The 18,627-nt window shown below is 47.1% G+C and overlaps 1 protein-coding gene across 1 annotated transcript in view; it reads left to right on the top strand.

Moving 5' to 3' along the window:
• Positions 1 to 14,377, top strand: part of LOC140411171 (protein FAM177B-like) — a 42,155-nt gene extending 27,778 nt beyond the window's left edge. Inside the window, exons 2-5 of the mRNA XM_072500260.1 lie at positions 5,880 to 6,026; positions 7,711 to 7,777; positions 8,703 to 8,800; positions 13,633 to 14,377. Coding sequence (XP_072356361.1) covers positions 5,880 to 6,026; positions 7,711 to 7,777; positions 8,703 to 8,800; positions 13,633 to 13,857 — 537 coding nt within the window. The 3' untranslated portion in view covers positions 13,858 to 14,377. The remainder of the gene's footprint in view (positions 1 to 5,879; positions 6,027 to 7,710; positions 7,778 to 8,702; positions 8,801 to 13,632) is intronic.
• The last annotated feature ends 4,250 nt before the right edge of the window (positions 14,378 to 18,627 follow it).

The following is an 18,627-nucleotide window of genomic DNA, read 5'->3' as shown; positions in this document are numbered from 1 at the left end:
ATCACTAGTAATCAAGTAATTAAATATTAATGTATTAACTGATTCAAAACTATGCTGTGATCTATCTATCGTACACTACTGCTGACTAGTCACTCCTGGGTTGAAAGAGCAAGATCCTCTGGGGTCTAGTGGTGCCCTCTAGTGGTAGTGTACAGCTGGATGCTTTAATTAACCCTTTAGTTATCTCCATGTTTACATATCATTACATCCCCTTTTTTAACACTTCTTTCTTGTTTTAACAAAGGAAAAATGTAGAACAATATTAAAACCAAAAACATGGGCCGGGATTCTCCGAGACCTCGCGCCACAATTGTGGCCAGCGTGGGGGTGGAAAATAGGGCGTCAGACCCTCAACGCCTTTGCGCGATTCTCCGGCGACTGGAGATTCGCCTCCAGCTGTGCGCGCGCGGTCGACGCGGTGCCGGTCGAGGGCCTTTGAAAGAGGCCCTCACGGCGCGGTCGACCGCCCAAGTTCCCGCCGCCGTGGTTCTCGTATGGTTCCACCTGGCAGGAGCTCGCCGTCGCGGCTGCGGTGGCCGTCCTGGTGGGGGGGCGGGGGGATCAGTCTCTGGGGGGGGCCTCCACGATGGCCAGGCCCGCGACCGGGGGCCACTGATTGGCGGGTGCGTGCGATCTGAGGGGGGGGCAACCTTCTTCCGCGCCGGCCTGCTGTGTGGGTCCACCATGTCGCACGGGGCCGGCACCGCAGGCGGCCGCCGTGTGCATGTGTGGACCTGCGGCCGAAAGTTCAGGGCCCTGTATCGGCAACAGGAGCTGCGCGGCACACGCTGGGGCCCTGTAAGCCCCCTTAAAGTTGGAGAATCACTCCGGACTTTTTAGAAAATAGTCCGGAGTGATTCGAGCCCGTTTTCTGGCAGGTGTGGTGTCATAGCTCCATTATTGGAGAATCCCGGCCATGTTATGTATTACTTTGTACAGAGCAAAATGAGTAATGATTACACAAATTGACTGTTAAGTATTTACAAGTTCAGTCTGTTAGGTTTCTTTCGTCGTCTCGTTGATCTTCTTAGTGGACAAGGTGGTGATACTGATGTCTTGACAGTTCTTTGCGTGCGAGGAGCAGGAGTCGGCCATCTGGCCCCTCGAGCCTGCTCCGCCATTCAATGAGATCATGGCTGATCTTTTGTGGACTCAGCTCCACTTTCCGGCCCGAACACCATAACCCTTAATCCCTTTATTCTTCAAAAAACTATCCATCTTTATCTTAAAAACATTTATTGAAGGAGCCTCTACTGCTTCACTGGGCAAGGAATTCCATAGATTCACAACCCTTTGGGTGAAGAAGTTCCTCCTAAACTCAGTCCTAAATCTACTTCCCCTTATTTTGAGGCTATGCCCGCTAGTTCTGCTTTCACCCGCCAGTGGAAACAACCTGCCCGCATCTATCCTATCTATTCCCTTCATAATCTTATATGTTTCTATAAGATCCCCCCTCATCCTTCTAAATTCCAACGAGTACAGTCCCAGTCTACTCAACCTCTCCTCGTAATCCAACCCCTTCAGCTCTGGGATTAACCTAGTGAATCTCCTCTGCACACCCTCCAGCACCAGTATGTCCTTTCTCAAGTAAGGAAACCAAAACTGAACACAATACTCCAGGTGTGGCCTCACTAACACCTTATACAATTGCAGCATAACCTCCCTAGTCTTAAACTCCATCAGTATTGCCACCCCTCTATTCTTCGCATCCAGCCCCGAATGGAACACCTGTCCTACCCATCCCTTCCTTAACCTGACCTGATCTGCCACCTTCAGATGTGTCTCCTGAAGCATGGCCACGTCTGCCTTCAGTCCCTTTAGGTGCGCGAACACTCGGGCCCTCTTAACCGGCCCATTTAGGCCTCTCACATTCCACGTGATCAGCCGGATTGGGGGTTACCCACCCACCCCCTCTGCCGACTAGCCATCTCCTATCTTAGGCCAGTCCCGTGCTCGTGCCTCCCGCACCCTCCAGTCCCCCAGGCGGGGAACCCCCGTCCCGACCACCTCTTCCATTTTCAGTTCCCCCTCGGACAGTGCAGTAGCAACCCTAGAATCCACCCCCCCGCTAGATCTACATCTTGCTCTTTTGCTCCCCCCATATTACTTCCGTGAGTCAGCTGACTTCTGCTGACTCCGGCTTCCCCCGCCTTCCCGTTGATCTCCCCCGTGTGGGAGTCTCTACTCCTCCTTACCTTCCTCCATCCCCCCCCCTTTTTTTGGCGCGGGAAAAAGCCCGCGCTTTCCTGAACCAGCCCCGCCCCTTATGCGCAGCTCCTGTTGCAGCCCTTATCCCAGTTCCCTCTTCCCCGAGTCTCACCTCCCTCCAGCACCGACGCCCACATTCCCCATCATCATCATCTCGTCTACAGAAAAGAAAAAAGGGAAATTTTAGGAATTTTAACCAGAACTCTACCCACATCCCCATCCCTCATCCCACCCATGATGTATTCTTTACCCATATTTACAACCCCATATACAACCGACATCTCCCCCCCGCAACCACATCCCCTCAGTTCGAGTCCAGTTTTTCCGACTGAATAAAGGTCCAAGCCTCTTCTGGCGTTTCAAAATAATGGTGTTGGTCCTGATAAGTGACCCACAGTCGCGCAGGCTGCAACATGCCGAACCTGACTCTTTTTTTATGCAGCACCGCCTTGGCCCGGTTGAAGCCAGCTCTCCTCCTTGCCACCTCCGCACTCCAATCCTGGTATACTCGGATCACCGCGTTCTCCCATCTCCTGCTCCGCACCTTCTTGGCCCATCTCAGAACACTTTCTTTGTCTGCGAAGCGATGGAACCTTGCCACTATTGCCCTTGGCGACTCATCGGCCTTGGGTCTCCTCGCCAGGACCCGGTGAGCCCCTTCCAGCTCCAGGGGGCTCGGAGTGGCCTCCGCCCCCCATCAGTGAATGGAGCATCGTACTCACGTACGCCCCGGCATCAGCTCCCTCCAATCCTTCGGGAGGACCCAGAATCCGGAGGTTCTTCCTCCTCGACCTGTTCTCCAGGATCTCAATTCTCTCGGCCCACCTCCTGTGCACCGCCTCGTGCGCCTCCATTTTTACCGCCAGGCCCAGGATCTCGTCCTCGTTGGTATTCACTTTATCATTCACCTCACGAAGCTCCACCGCCTGGGTCTTCTGGGTCTCCTTCAGCCCCTCGATCGCCAACAGCATTGGCACCAGCACCTCCTTTTTCAGCTCCTCCACACCTCGCTTGAGGAACTCCTGCTGGTCTGGCCCCCACGCTGCTCGCTCTCCGCCCTCCGCCCTCCTGCTTTTTTCCCCTCGTTTTGGTCTCTGCTCCAGGACCTATTTTCCCGTCGTTCCACCGCTGATCTCGGCCATAAATCGTAAGGGGGGACCCTACTGCACCTTCCCACACGGGATTGATTAAAAAAAGCTCCATTGGGGCTCCTCTGGAGAGCCCGAAGGTCCGTTGTCGCGGGAGCTGCCGAAACGTGCGGCTTAGCTCCGCATCGCCGCAACCGGAAGTTTGACATCATTGGTACTTTGATTGTTGGTTAGCGTATCTTGAAAGATAGTTTTGTTGCGTTGCAGGTCTGGAAAGAGTTTCTGTGGTTGTATTTTCTTAAGTGCTCCACGATTTCTACGTAGGATGTTACCTTCAGCTGTCTTGATTATTTATGATCTTGGAGCTGCTTGTCTTCTGATTCTGGCAGGAGCAGACCAACCTCCATCAGGTATCTTGATCCTACTGGTGTCATCTGGAGATAATGAGTCCAGAGTGGTTGCATGCATGTCATAATATAATCTTTGACGATCACGTAGCTGTTGCATTCTGTGTATCACTGGAAGATGATCAAGATTTGGAAGCAGCAACGCAGGTAACGTTGTTCTCAGATCCCTATTCATTAGCACCTGTGCCGTTACCGGACAGACCTGTTGATAAAGGAGCTGCTCGGTAGGATAACAGCGCAAGATGGGTGTCTGACGCAGAATCCAGAGCTTTATTAATTAGTTGTTTTATGATATGTACTCCTTTTTCTACTTTCCCGTTCGAGTGTGGGTAATGTGGACTAGATGTTATGTGTTTAAAATTGCAAACTCGGCCCAGGAAATTGATTAAAAGTAGGGAGGTTATGCTTTAGTTGTATGGGGCACCAGTGAGACCTCATCTGAGGCACTGTGTACAGTATTGGTCTCCTTATTTAAGGAAGGATGTAAATGCATTAGAAGCTAGTCCCTGCTCACTTGCGACAGCGGATGTGAAAGGGGCGCACGCACCTGGAGACTCTCCGCCCCAACCCCAATCTTTTCAGGACGGCAACGCGGACCATAAAGAAAAACAGAAATCACTAGGGGAATAATAATTATAAAACATGCCCAGTAAAAAAGGAACAGGAATGAAACTCCGAGACATCTCCGGAATTGGCAGGAGTGAAAATGACGGCGGCGAGCTTCCCCGTCTCCCCAGGCATCATGTGGTTGCCGACCGACATTGTGACGACTGAATTGAAGAAGTACCATCAGAACATGGTGAGGACATTAAGGTAGATGAATCCCTGGTCTGGATAGTGAATCAATCAGAAGGGACGAACAGAATATGGAGGCACGTGGGGACACGGTTAGAAACACAGGGGAGGCCCTCTCCCATCACAGTGATCGGATCAGCGCTTGAGAAAGACATGTCTTCGGTTATGGAATCTACTAAATATTTAAAAATCAAAGTAAGTGACCTTGAAAACAGGTCCCGAAGGTAGAACGTCCACCTCGTGGGTTTGCCGGTGGGGATGGAGGCAACACCCCAATGGGATACATATCTAATATACTGTCCAAGATGGTGGGCAAGGGGGTTTTCGCGGACAGCACCCAGCGCCTCCTCAAATCGATTTACGGAGAGTATCGAACATTACTCTCTTTTGCCTTTCAAAATGCTTTCCAAATTCAGTAGCCAGTACCCCAGTTGCCACGTCTGCCGTGATGGGGCGGGCACAGCCACAGGAGTGCCGCTGCCCTCTTTCCTGCTGAGGCTCGACGCGAAGCCTCCGAGTCGATGGGGGCTACCCAGCGCATGACCTCCCCCTACATGCCACCGGAAGTCTGCGATGCTATGATACTGTGAACATTTCTTCAATCTGCCAATCATTGCGTGCACTGCCTAGCAAACTCAACCAGATTCAAGTACCCAATACTGCTAAATATTTGAACTATTCCCAACTGAAGCAGTGTGAAATGCAGGAAGTGAACCCGACATGTGATTGTACGTCTTTACAGGGTGTGTGACAGTTCAGAAAACCCAATGTAACCTGACTGATGCGAGACACTGAACAACTCCAAAGTCCTCTACTCACCAATCACCTTTCAGCTATAAAACACAACATATTGTAGATGTTGGAAATCTGATTCCCCCCCACAAAAGGTGGGAACAAGCAGCAGCTTCAGCAGCATCTGTAGAGAACCGATGGTCTAGAATGTACTGCCTGAGAGGGTGGAGGAAACAGGTTAAAAAATTAAAAGCTAATTGGATAAATTATTGAAAAACAACAATTTTCAGGACCATGGGGAAAGTGTCAGGGGAGTAAAGCTAATTGATTCTGCGCTCGATCATCGATAAGTTTATTAATTGACCTTTCAGAGCTAAGACCTTGTCTTAGGACTGGCAGTTGACTGACATCCATTTGTCCACTGCTACATCTTTACCTGACCAGTGTTTTCAGCTCCTTCTGTTTTTTGTTCCTGTGGAAAGCTCTGCTCAGTGCTTGCGTTTTACCGCATGGCCAAGGTATGGGACTGAAGACCTGTCAGGTTGCGCCCTGTTGTTCCATTGCTCGGCAGTGCTATTGGACTTCAGATTGCCACATTGGCTTGTGCTGCGTACAGGGCAAACTGATCTAATCTCCATTACTGTTAAAGACAGAGGCAGCTGAACCCAAAGACACGGAGGCAGGAAAGAAAGAGCCAAAAAGACGCATTCATTTTTCAAGTGGAGAAACCATGGAGGAATACAGCACTGAAGAGGAGTTTGAAGAAGAGCAGAAAGTGTTAGAGACAGTCAATCCTGTAAGTATTCCAACAGCAATCTGAATACATAAATAAAAGCAAAATACAGGGGATGGGGAAAGCTGAAATCAAAACCGATCGTGTTGGAGAAACACAGCAGCACCTGTATAAAGAGAAACAGAGGTAACGTTTCGAGGTCAATGAGACTCTTCTTCGGGACTTCCAGTTTTCCACTATTTTCTGCTTTTATTTCAGTGATCTGAAGAGAGGTATCCAATAATGCAGAAATTTCTTGCAGCAAAAATAATAATGGTCCAATAATTGATTTAAACAACTTTAAATTAGGATCAGTCGACTGTGCAGTTAAGACACAGTGTACACTAGCTTCTCCATCTGTTTTACATACCCCTACCAGATTCCCCACCTTAGTCCCACCAGTTACCAATATGCCCACCAGTTTCCCATACCCCTGCAACCAACTTTCCACTCCTGCTCCCACCAGCTTCCCATATCATCCCACCAGCTTCCCATACCACCGCACCATCTTGCAATACGTCTCCCAACCAGCCATACGTCACTCCAACTTCCAATATGGCTCGACCAGCTTTCCCATATACTTCCCAACCAGATAACTGTACCGGCCCACCAGATTCCAATACCTCTTAAGGACGGCACGGGAGCACAGTGGTTAGCATGATGGCTTCACAGCTCCAGGGTCCCAGGTTCGATTCCCGGCTTGGGTCACTGTCTGTGCAGAGTCTGCACATCCTCCCCGTGTCTGCGTGGGTTTCCTCCGGGTGCTCCGGTTTCCTCCCACAGTCCAAAGATGTGCAGGTTAGGTGGATTGGCCATATTAAATTGCCCTTGGTGTCCAAAAAAGTTAGGTGGGGTTACAGGGATAGGGTGGTGCGGGCTGAAGTAGGGTGCTCTTTCCAAGGGCCGGTGCAGACTCGATGGGCCGAATGGTCTCCTTCTGCACTGTAAATTCTATGATTCTCTCAGCCATATTTCCATATATCACAGCAGCTGCCATACACCTCATTCATCTTCACCAGCTTCCCACACCCCATTTCCACCAACTTCCTATACACTCCTGTTCACCCCACCATACCCCTCATTACCCATGCACCCCCCCCCCACCCACCAGCAGCCTTACACCCAACCACTTGTGTGCCTCATCACCTGCCCATACTCCCAACTTACCCGCCAACTAGCTGTCCATACCTTCACCCACTCCACCGCCACGCTGCCTATATTCACCAGCAGTTTCCCATTTGCCCACTTCATGGGATGATGAAGGAGAAAAAAAATGGGAAATGCCATTAAAAATATCTTTCAAATGATCAATGGAACTAGGAAGAAAAGGACAATGGATATTTTGACAGGAGTGCCCTGTCAAATATGTCGTAACTCACTGTCCAGGATCAACAAGAGATTTTTAAATACTTTTTAATGGAATGCCTTTGGCAAGGCCAGTGTTTGTTATCCATCTATAATTCCCCTTAAACTGAGTGGCTTGCTAGGCCATTTCAGAGGGCAGTTAAGAGTCAACCTCATTGCTGTGGGTCTGGAGCCACATGTAGGCCAGACCAGGCAAGGACAGCAGATTTCCTTCACTAAAGGACATTAATTAATTGTTTTTTTGCAGCAATGAATGATAGTTTAATTGTCCCCATTACTGAGACTAGCTTTTCCATTCCAATTAGTTACTCAAGTGACTGTTCATCTACTGATTGCCTTGCAGTCCACACTTCCCTGGAGCCATTTCCTGCTGTTTTGGATGATGAAGTTTGCCAGGACATCATTATTCAGTGAGTATCCTATAGCAGCAAGAGACCTGCCTGAGATTAACTAACGTAGCAAATTCTGAATGAGACCAGCGGTTAAAATAGAGTTTAGTATGGACTGAAAGTTGGGTGGTTTAGGGAATGGGCAGTGGTTTGATTAGGAGAGAGATGGACTGAATGATGGAGGTTAGCAGAAAGATGGACTGAGTAATAATAATCTTTATAAGGGTCACAAGTAGGCTTACGTTAACACTGCAATGAAGTTACTGTGAAAATCTCCTAATAATAATCTTTATTGTCACAAGTAGGCTTACATTAACACTGCAATGAAGTTACTGTGAAAATCCCCTAGTCGCCACATTCCGGCGCCTGTTTGGGTACACTAAGGGAGAATTCAGAATGTCCAAATTGCCTAATAAGGAGGTCTTTCGGGACTTGTGGGAGGAAACCGGAGCACCCGGAGGAAACCCACGCAGACACAGGGAGAGCGTGCAGACTCCGCACAGACAGTGACCCAAGCCGGGAATTGAACCTGGGATCCTGGAGCTGTGAAGCAACAGTGCCAACCACTGTGTTACCGTGCCACCCAATGTTGGTGTTTAGGATGGAGATGGATTGAATGGTTGGTGGTTTAATTATGGATAGAGTTGTAGATGCTTTCAGAAAGAAATGGAATGTGTGGTGGTTTCTTTAGGAAAGCGAATGAATGGTCAATGTTTTAAGATAGAGGTGGTTGGAGTTTGAGTATCACTGTAATTGTGACACCAATGACTGTACTGTACGTACCATAGAAGTTTCATAGCATAGAAGGAAGCCATTAGCTTACTAAGCACAAATGAGGGATTGAATCTGCGATCTTCCTAAACTGTGTTTTGTTTTAATTGACAGCAGCGAGGCCCAGCCCCTGTAACTGCATTGCTGTAACATTTTCTGTACTTTTTTCTCCTAGCCTGTGATTTTCTTGGCGAGAAACTGGCCAACCTGTTTGGACTGACATCAGCCAAGTACCAATATGCAGTAGATGAATACTACAGTGTTAAAGACCAGGTCACCTATAATTACAAGATTAATTCTGCGTTTTATTACATATCATTCGTTAAACAAGGCGGAATTATTAGGTTCATTATGGGCTGTCTCTCATAGTTCACATTAATTCCGGTGGTCAGTTGTCAACAGATTATTGACAAAGTATTTCATATTTATGCACAATTATTAGCAGGTTATTGATAAACTGTCTCAAATAATTTACACAATTATTAATTCAGTATATAATTATTAATATCAGTAGTGGTGGTGTGTTACAGTTCAATCATGTTGCTGTGGCAACATGCACTTTTACATGCATGTCTGGAGCTATGGATAGTGATGGTAGAGGCTCCAACTTTCTTTCCAGGAATCTACCCTCCCGCCTTTGTAGATCAGTACTTGTATAACATGTTTGAGATGGTTTATCACTAACTAGTTGTTAATTGTATTTCAGCATTGGCATAAAATATTCAAGGTAGTTCATTAAAAACTTTTATCCACGGTGGCGCAGTGGTTAGCACTGCTGCCTCATGGCATCGAGGAACCAGGTTCGATCCCGGCTCTGGGTCACTGTCCATGTGGAGTTTGCACATTCTCCCCGTGTTTGCGTGGGTTTCGCCCTCACAACCCAAAGATGTGCAGGGTAGGTGGATTGGCCACACTAAATTGAACCTTAATTGGAAAAAAAAATTGGGTACTCTAAATTATTTTAAAAAAATTTTTTATCCGTATTTATGTAAAATGCGATAGGACTCAAGTCTGGAGCTTCCGGCTCAGAGGCTAGGACAGTACCCACTACGCAATAAGACTTCAAAAGCAAGAGGGGAGCCAGGGAAAGGGTTGGCCCACTGAAGGATAGGCAAGGGAATCTATGTGTGGAGCCAGAGGAAATGGGCGAGGTACTAAATGAGGTACTTGGGCGGAGAAATGGCAGATGGAGTTTAATCCGGACAAATGTGAGGTAATGCATTTTGGAAGGTCTAATGCAGGTAGGGAATATACAGTGATTGGTAGAACCCTCAAGCGTATTGAAAGTCAAAGAGATCTAGGAGTACAGGTCCACAGGTCATTGAAAGTGGCAACACAGGTGGAGAAGGTAGTCAAGAAGGCATACGGCATGCTTGCCTTCATTGGCCGGGGCATTGAGTATAAGAATTGGCAAGTCATGTTGCAGCTGTATAGAACCTTAGTTAGGCCACACTTGGAGTATAGTGTTCAATTCTGGTTGCCACACTACCAGAAGGATGTGGAGGCTTTAGAGAGGGTGCAGAAGAGATTTACCAGAATGTTGCCTGGTATGGAGGGCATTAGCTATGAGGAGCGGTTGAATAAACTCGGTTTGTTCTCACTGGAACGAAGGAGGTTGAGGGGAGACCTGATAGAGGTATACAAAATTATGAGGGGCATAGACAGAGTGGATAGTCAGAGGCTTTTCTCCAGGGTAGAGGGGTCAATTACTAGGGGGCATAGGTTTAAGATGAGAGGGGCAAGGTTTAGAGTAGATGTACGAGGCAAGTTTTTTACGCAGAGGGTAGTGGGTGCCTGGAACTCGCTACCGGAGGAGGTGGTGGAAGCAGGGACAATAGTGACATTTAAGGGGCATCTTGACAAATACATGAATAGGATGGGAATAGAGGGATACGGACCCAGGAAGTGTAGAAGATTGTAGTTTAGACGGGCAGCATGGTCGGCACGGGCTTGGAGGGCCGAAGGGCCTGTTCCTGTGCTGTACTTTTCTTTGTTCTTTGGTTAACATCAGTAATCATATACAATCATCAATAGATCATTTAACATTATTAATAATGTACAATTATCATGAGACTATCTGCGGACTGTTTTACAACAAGAACTTACATTCCTATAGCACCCTTAATTAATAAACCATCCCAAGGTGCTCCAATTATCAAAAGAAGTGACACTGAGCTACGCCAGGAGCTATTGCGGCAGATGAGCCAAAAAGATGGGTTTTAAGTCATATCTTAATGGAGTAAAGGTGGAGAGGTTTAGAGAGTGGATTCCGCAGCTTAGGGCCTGGGCAGCTGAAGCACGGCACCAATTGAAATTGAGGTTGTTGAAGAGGCCAGAATTAGATGTGTGCTGATGTTTGAGAGGGTTGTGAAGCTAGAAGAGACTACAGAGACAGGTAAGACGTAAATCACGGAGAAATTGAAAAACAAGGATGAGAAGTAACACTAAATTAGTTCAAATCATAGATCATAGAATTTACAGTGCAGAAGGAGGCCATTCGGCCCATCGGGTCTGCACCGGCTCTTGGAAAGAGCACCCTACCCAAGGTCCACACCTCCACCCTATCCCCATATCCCAGTCCAACACTAAGGGCAATTTTGGACACTAAGGGCAATTTATCATGGCCAATCCACCTAACACGCACATCTTTGGACTGTGGGAGGAAACCGGAGCACCCGGAGGAAACCCACGCACACACGGGGAGGATGTGCAGACTCAGCACAGACAGTGACCCAAGCCGGAATCGAACCTGGGACCCTGGAGCTGTGAAGCTATTGTGCTAGCCACAATGCTACAGTGCTTTATATCTTTATATCAAGAAAAAGATGAAGGAGAGGAGACGTGGGAGCAGAAGTAGGTCACTTGGAAAGGAGGACTTGGCAGGGGAGGGAGAAGAGAGGGAAGGACAGGGAAAGGAGGGGCAGAAGGGGGAGGATAAAAGAGGGAAGGACAGGGGTGGAAGGAGGGCAAGTGAGGGGGAGAGGATGGGAGGACGGAAAGGAGGAGGAGAGGACAGGGGAGGGAGAAAGGAGGGGAGGACAGGGGAGGGAGAAAGGAGGGAAGGACAGGGGAGGGAGAAAGGAAGGGCAGCAGGGTGGCACAGTGGTTAGCACTGCTTCTTCACAGCATCAGGGACCCGGGTTCAATTCCGGCCTTGGGTGACTGTGTGGAGTTTGCACGCTCTCCCAGTGTTTGCGTGGGTTTGCTCCGGGTTCCCCCACAGTCCAAAGATGTGGTTAGGTGGACTGGTCAGGTAAATTGTCCCTTAATGTCCAAAGAGGTGCAGGCTAGTTGGCGTTACAAGGATAAAGTGGGGGACTGGGTCTAGGTAGGGTGCTCTTTCAGAGGGTCGGTGCAGACTCGATGGGCCGAATGGCACTGTAATAATCCTATGATTCTATGACAGGGAAAGGAGAAAGGAGGAAGATGGGTGGGAGAAAAGGGGAGAGGACAGAGGAGGGAGAAAGGAGGGGAGGGCAGTGGAGAGAGGGAGAAAGTTGAGGACAGATAACAACATAGAAAATAGGAGCAGGTGGAGGCCATTCGGCCCTTCGAGCCTGTTCCACCATTTATTATGATCATGGCTGAGCAACTAAATAACCTAATCCCACTTTCCCTCCATATCCTTTGATCCCCTTCGCCCTAAGTGCTATATCTAACTGCTCTTTGAAAACATGCAATGTTTTGGCCTGAACTATTTTCTGTGGTAATGAATTCCACACGCTCACCACTCTCTGGATGAAGACATTTCTCCTCACCTCAGTCCTAAATGGTCTACCCCGTATCCTCAGACTGTGACCACTGGTTCTGGACACACCCACCATCGGGAACATCCTTCCTGCATCGACCCTGTCTAGTCCTGTTAGAATTTTGAAAATCGCTTATTGTCACACGTAAGCTTCAAATGAAGTTACTGTGAAAAGCCCCTAGTCGCCACATTCCGGCGCCTGTTCGGGGAGGCTGTTACGGGAATTGAACCGTGCTGCTGGCTTGCCTTTGTCTGCTTTAAAAGCCAGCTATTTAGCCCTGTGCTAAACCAGTCCCCAGTTTAGTAGGTCTCTATGAGATTCCCCCTCATTCTTCGGAACTCCAGCGAATACAATCCTAACCGATTCAATCTCACCTCATACGTCAGTCCCGCCATCCCAGGAATCAGTCTGGTAAACCTTCGCTGTACTCAGACTAGAGCAAGAACATCCTTCCTCAGATAAGAGATCAAAACTGCACACAATATTCCAGGTGTGGCCTCTCCAAGGCCCTGAATAATTACAGCAACACATCCCTGCTCCTGTACTCGAATTCTCTCGCTATGATGGCCAACATACCATTTGCCTTCTTTACCACCTGCTGCACCATCATGCTTGCCTTCAGTGACTGGCGTATGAGGGCACCCAGGTCTTGTTGCAGTCCCCTCTCCTAATTTTTATTTTTTATTATTTTTTTTAAATTACTTTATCAGGGTTACAAAGCCTGAGCTCAGAGTGTGGACAGGGGCAAACCCCTAATCCAGCTCCTTGCCTGCTCCAAAAACCAATTCAAATTGAATCCAATTCATGGTCCCCACAAGAGAGACATACCAGATCCAGGCATTACACCTGACCTCACGCTCACCTTAGCCAAAAGGCCGAGACTGATTAGAACAGATACTACACTTGACCGCGATCCCTCTCCTAATTTATGGCCATTCAGATAATAGTCTGCCTTCTTGTTTTTGCTACCAGAGTGGATAACCTCGCATTTCTCCAAATTATACTGCATCTGCCATTCATTTACCCACTCACTCAACTTGTCCAAATCACACTGAAGGATCTCTGCATCCTCCTCACAGCTCACCCTCCCACCCAACTTTGTGTCATCTGCAAATCTGGAGATATTACATTTTGTTCCCTCATCTAAATCATTATTATATATATATATATATTGTGAATAGCTGGGGTCCCAGCACCGATCCCTGCGGTACCCCACGAGTCACTACCTCCCAATTTGAAAAAGACCCATTAATTCAGATACAGAGACATCTAAGAGGGCTGGAAAATTAACAAGAAAGGTAATGCAGTCTTTTTAAAGAGTTTAAAGATGAAAATGTTGCTGCTCTTTATTTCTAGGAAGGGTATGAAGATGGTGATGAAATGACAGTCATGGAGGAAGTAACAATGAATGAGAAACAGCATCTCCCAATTCAAAATTCCCAATATGGGACTTTAAACATGGTGGAGAAGCCAGGAGTTGACAGCAGGGCAGACAGCAAGCACACAGTATCCTACGACAATGAAGCTGTGGAAGACAATGAAGAAATTATTGACCCGATAAAGGTGGTGAGCAACCAATGACCTAGTCATTCATTATTTCCTTCACAAACTCAGTAACAGTTTGCTTGAAGATGAAGGCATTCACCTGGACTGAAGGTTTCCCCCCATCTCTATTGAGGTGCTGATGCAGCAGATTATTTTTTCCATGGATGTCAACCATCCACCAGAGCCTCATAACCATTCCATATGCCTGAGCCTAGTTAGTATCAGCAAGCTGTTGAACAGTGGAGGGCGTCACAGCTGATCTTGTCCCCACATAAGTGTTCACACACTAATGGATGTTGACCAGGAGTGGGAAGTCTAACTGACATTCTTTGCCCCCCTCTCCAGTCCAGGGCGACTGAAGATTATTACCTGTAATGTGTTACAATATGCCTTTAAGGGACAGCAACATACTATCAGTAGAGTCATCTCGTCTCAGTTTCACTTAGGCCTGTGAGCAGGAAACAGCACACAGCTCTGCTGCTGATATCTTCAATCTTTCTTTCCATGTATGTGTGTTTTGATGTGCCGATCTAAATAAACAAACATGCTTACCCAATCCCATGAGTGATGGTGCCTTTCTACCACTATAAAAACACAACATGACTGTCCATTAAGCAGCTGAGATCAACGCAGCGATTGAACTTGGAGTGTTCCTAGCCTGCAGAGCCCAGCTACACGTTTGCGCATACCTACGGAAAGACTATGTGAGCTTGCAAATTATCTAGCTCGTCTTTTGAGCAATAACTCAGGACGCCCTGGCAGCGATATCATTGTTTTATGATCAATTAAGTGACCTAATTGGAAACTCAAGCTCATTAGTACCTGCAGATATTTGCCTGATATGGAAGGCAGACACAACCTACCCCTGCCATTTAAGTCCAGGGATCTTCGGCACAAAGGTACTTCTGGAAAGTAATCAGTTAAATAATAAAGCATACCATTGGGAGTCTTGGGAAGCTTCCCATTGCTTTTTCTTTTTTTTTTAATTTTAGAGTATCCAATTCATTTTTCCAATTGAGGGGCAATTTAGCGTGGCCAATCCGCCTACCCTGCACATCTTTGGGTTGTGGGGGCGAAACCCGGGCACACACGGGGAGAATGTGCAAACTCCACACGGACAGTGACCCAGAGTCGGGATCGAACCTGGGACCTCAGCGCCGTGAGGCCGCAGTGCTAACCACTGCGCTACCGTGCTGCCCTTCCCATTGCTTTTTTTTAGTAGGACACTGGTTTGAATGGATATCTGCAATTGAATGATAAGAATCAACAACATATTATATTTATCTTTCATGTAATACAAACATCAAAGGCACTTCACAGGAGAGGTATAAAGCAAAATTGACACTCACCCACCTAAGGAGGGCAGATCCCTAAAAGCTCAATCAAAGAGGTTTTTAAGTTGCACATTAAAGGAGAAAAGAGCGCTCGAGAGGCAGAGAGGTTTAGCAAGGAAATGTCATAGGTTAGGGCCTTCACAGCTGACTGTATGGCCCCCAATGGAGGAGTGATTAAAATTGAGGATGCTCAAGAGGCCAGAATTTAAGGAACACGGATTAAAGACCATAAGACATAGGAGCGGAAGTAAGGCCATTCGGCCCATCGAGTCCACTCTGCCATTCAATCATGGCTGATTTCAACTCCATTTACCCGCTCTCTCTCCATAGCCCTTAATTCCTCGGGAAATCAAGAATTTATCAACTTCTGTCTTAAAGACACTCAACGTCCCGGCCTCCACCGCCCTCTGTGGCAATGAATTCCACAGACCCACCACTCTCTGGCTGAAGAAATTTCTCCTCATCTCTGTTCTAAAGTGACTCCCTTTTATTCTAAGGCTGTGCCCCCGGGTCCTAGTCTCCCCTGCTAATGGAAACAACTTCCCTACATCCACCCTATCTAAGCCATTCATTATCTTGTAAGTTTCTATTAGATCTCCCCTCAACCTCCTAAACTCCAATGAATATAATCCCAGGATCCTCAGACGTTCATCGTATGTTAGGCCTACCATTCCTGGGATCATCCGTGTGAATCTCCGCTGGACCCGCTCCAGTGCCAGTATGTCCTTCCTGAGGTGTGGGGCCCAAAATTGCTCACAGTATTCTAAATGGGGCCTAACTAATGCTTTATAAAGCTTCAGAAGTACATCCCTGCTTTTATATTCCAAGCCTCTTGAGATGAATGACAACATTGCATTTGCTTTCTTAATTACGGACTCAACCTGTAAGTTTACCTTTAGAGAATCCTGGACTAGGACTCCCAAGTCCCTTTGCACTTCAGCATTATGAATTTTGTCACTGTTTAGAAAATAGTCCATGCCTCTATTCTTTTTTCCAAAGTGCAAGACCTCGCACTTGCCCACGTTGAATTTCATCAGCCATTTCTTGGACCACTCTCCTAAACTGTCTAAATCTTTCTGCAGCCTCCCCACCTCCTCCATACTACCTGCCCCTCCACCTATCTTTGTATCATCGGCAAACTTAGCCAGAATGCCCCCAGTCCCGTCATCTAGATCGTTAATATATAAAGAGAACAGTTGTGGCCCCAACACTGAACTCTGCGGGACACCACTCGTCACCGGTTGCCATTCCGAAAAAGAACCTTTTATCCCAACTCTCTGCCTTCTGCCTGACAGCCAATCGTCAATCCATGTTAGTACCTTGCTTCGAATACCATGGGCCCTTATTTTACTCAGCAGTCTCCCGTGAGGCACCTTATCAAAGGCCTTTTGGAAGTCAAGATAGATAACATCCATTGGCTCTCCTTGGTCTAACCTATTTGTTATCTCTTCAAAGAACTCTAACAGGTTTGTCAGGCACGACCTCCCCTTACTAAATCCATGCTGACTTGTCCTAATCTGACCCTGCACTTCCAAGAATTTAGAAATCTCATCCTTAACAATGGATTCTAGAATCTTGCCAACAACCGAGGTTAGGCTAATTGGCCTATAATTTTCCATCTTTTTCCTGTTCCCTTCTTGAACAGGGGGGTTACAACAGCGATTTTCCAATCCTCTGGGACTTTCCCGGACTCCAGTGACTTTTGAAAGATCATAACTAACGCCTCCACTATTTCTTCAGCTATCTCCTTTAGAACTCTAGGATGTAGTCCATCTGGGCCCGGAGATTTATCAATTTTTAGACCTCTTAGTTTCTCTAGCACTTTCTCCTTTGTGATGGCCACCATATTCAACTCTGCCCCCTGACTCTCTTGAATTGGTGGGATATTACTCATGCCTTCTACTGTGAAGACTGATGCAAAATACTTATTTAGTTCCTCAGCTATTTCCTTGTCTCCCATCACTAGATTACCAGCGTCATTTTGGAGCGGCCCAATGTCAACTTTTGCCTCCCGTTTGTTTTTAATGTATTTAAAGAAACTTTTACTATCATTCCTAATGTTACTGGCTAGCCTACCTTCATATTTGATCCTCTCTTTCCTTATTTCTCTCTTTGTTATCCTCTGTTTGTTTTTGTAGCCTTCCCAATCTTCTGACTTCCCACTACTCTTTGCCACATTATAGGCTTTCTCTTTTGCTTTGATGCATTCCCTAACTTCCTTTGTCAGCCATGGCTGCCTAATCCCCCCTCTGATAACCTTTCTTTTCTTTGGGATGAACCTCTGCACTGTGTCCTCAATTACTCCCAGAAACTCCTGCCATTGCTGTTCTACTGTCTTTCCCACTAGGCTCTGCTCCCAGTCGATTTTCGTCAGTTCCTCCCTCATGCCCCTGTATTTACCTTTATTTAACTGTAACACCTTTACATCTGATTCTACCTTCTTTCTTTCAAATTGGAGATTGAATTCTACCATATTATGATCACTGCCTCCTAAGTGCTCCCTTACTTTAAGATCTTTAATCAAGTCTGGCTCATTACATAACACTAAGTCCAGAATGGCCTGTTCCCTCGTGGGCTCCATCACAAGCTGTTCCAAAAAGCCCTCCTGTAAACATTCAATGAATTCCCTTTCCTTGGGTCCACTGGCAGCATTATTTACCCAGTCCACCTGCATATTGAAGTGCCCCATGATCACTGTGACCTTGACTTTCTGACATGCACTTTCTATTTCGTGGTGCATTTTGTGCCCCCGGTCCTGACCACTGTTAGGAGGCCTGTACATAACTCCCATTATGGTTTTTTTGCCTTTGTGGTTCCTCAACTCTACCCACACAGACTCCACATCATCTGACCCTATGTCATTTAGTTCTATTGATTTAATTTCATTCCTAATTAACAAGGCAACCCCGCCCCCTCTGCCCACCTCCCTGTCTTTTCGATAGGTTGTGAATCCCTGGATGTTTAAATGCCAGTCCTGAACCCCCTGCAACCATGTCTCTGTGATGCCTACCACATCATACCTGCCAGTCACAATATGGGCCACAAGCTCATCTACCTTGTTCCGTACACTGCGCGCATTTAAAGATAGCACCTTTAATTCTCTATTGACCGTCCCTTTTTGTTTTCTTAGTGTGGTGGACCTTGGTTTACTGAGCCTTTCCATACACTGAGTCATATTTTGTGGGATGGGGACTATCGTAACCTCTCCTGAGTTTTGTCTTTTCGTGCTTTTTTGTATTCCTAAGCAGCTATGCTTCCCACTGATTACTTCACCTCTTGGTTCCCTGACTTTCCCTTCCCCCCCAATCTTTAGTTTAAAGTCCTATTGACCACCCTATTTATTCTTTTCGCCAGAACACTGGTCCCAGCTCGGTTCAGGTGGAGACCATCCCAATGGTATAGGTCCCCCCTATCCCAAAACTGATGCCAGTGTCCCATGAAAAGGAACCCCTCTTTCCCACACCACTCTTTC

The sequence above is a fragment of the Scyliorhinus torazame genome, chromosome 4 (genome assembly GCF_047496885.1).
Source record: "Scyliorhinus torazame isolate Kashiwa2021f chromosome 4, sScyTor2.1, whole genome shotgun sequence".
NCBI lineage: Eukaryota > Metazoa > Chordata > Chondrichthyes > Carcharhiniformes > Scyliorhinidae > Scyliorhinus > Scyliorhinus torazame.
This window is presented reverse-complemented; position numbering and strand designations above follow the sequence as displayed.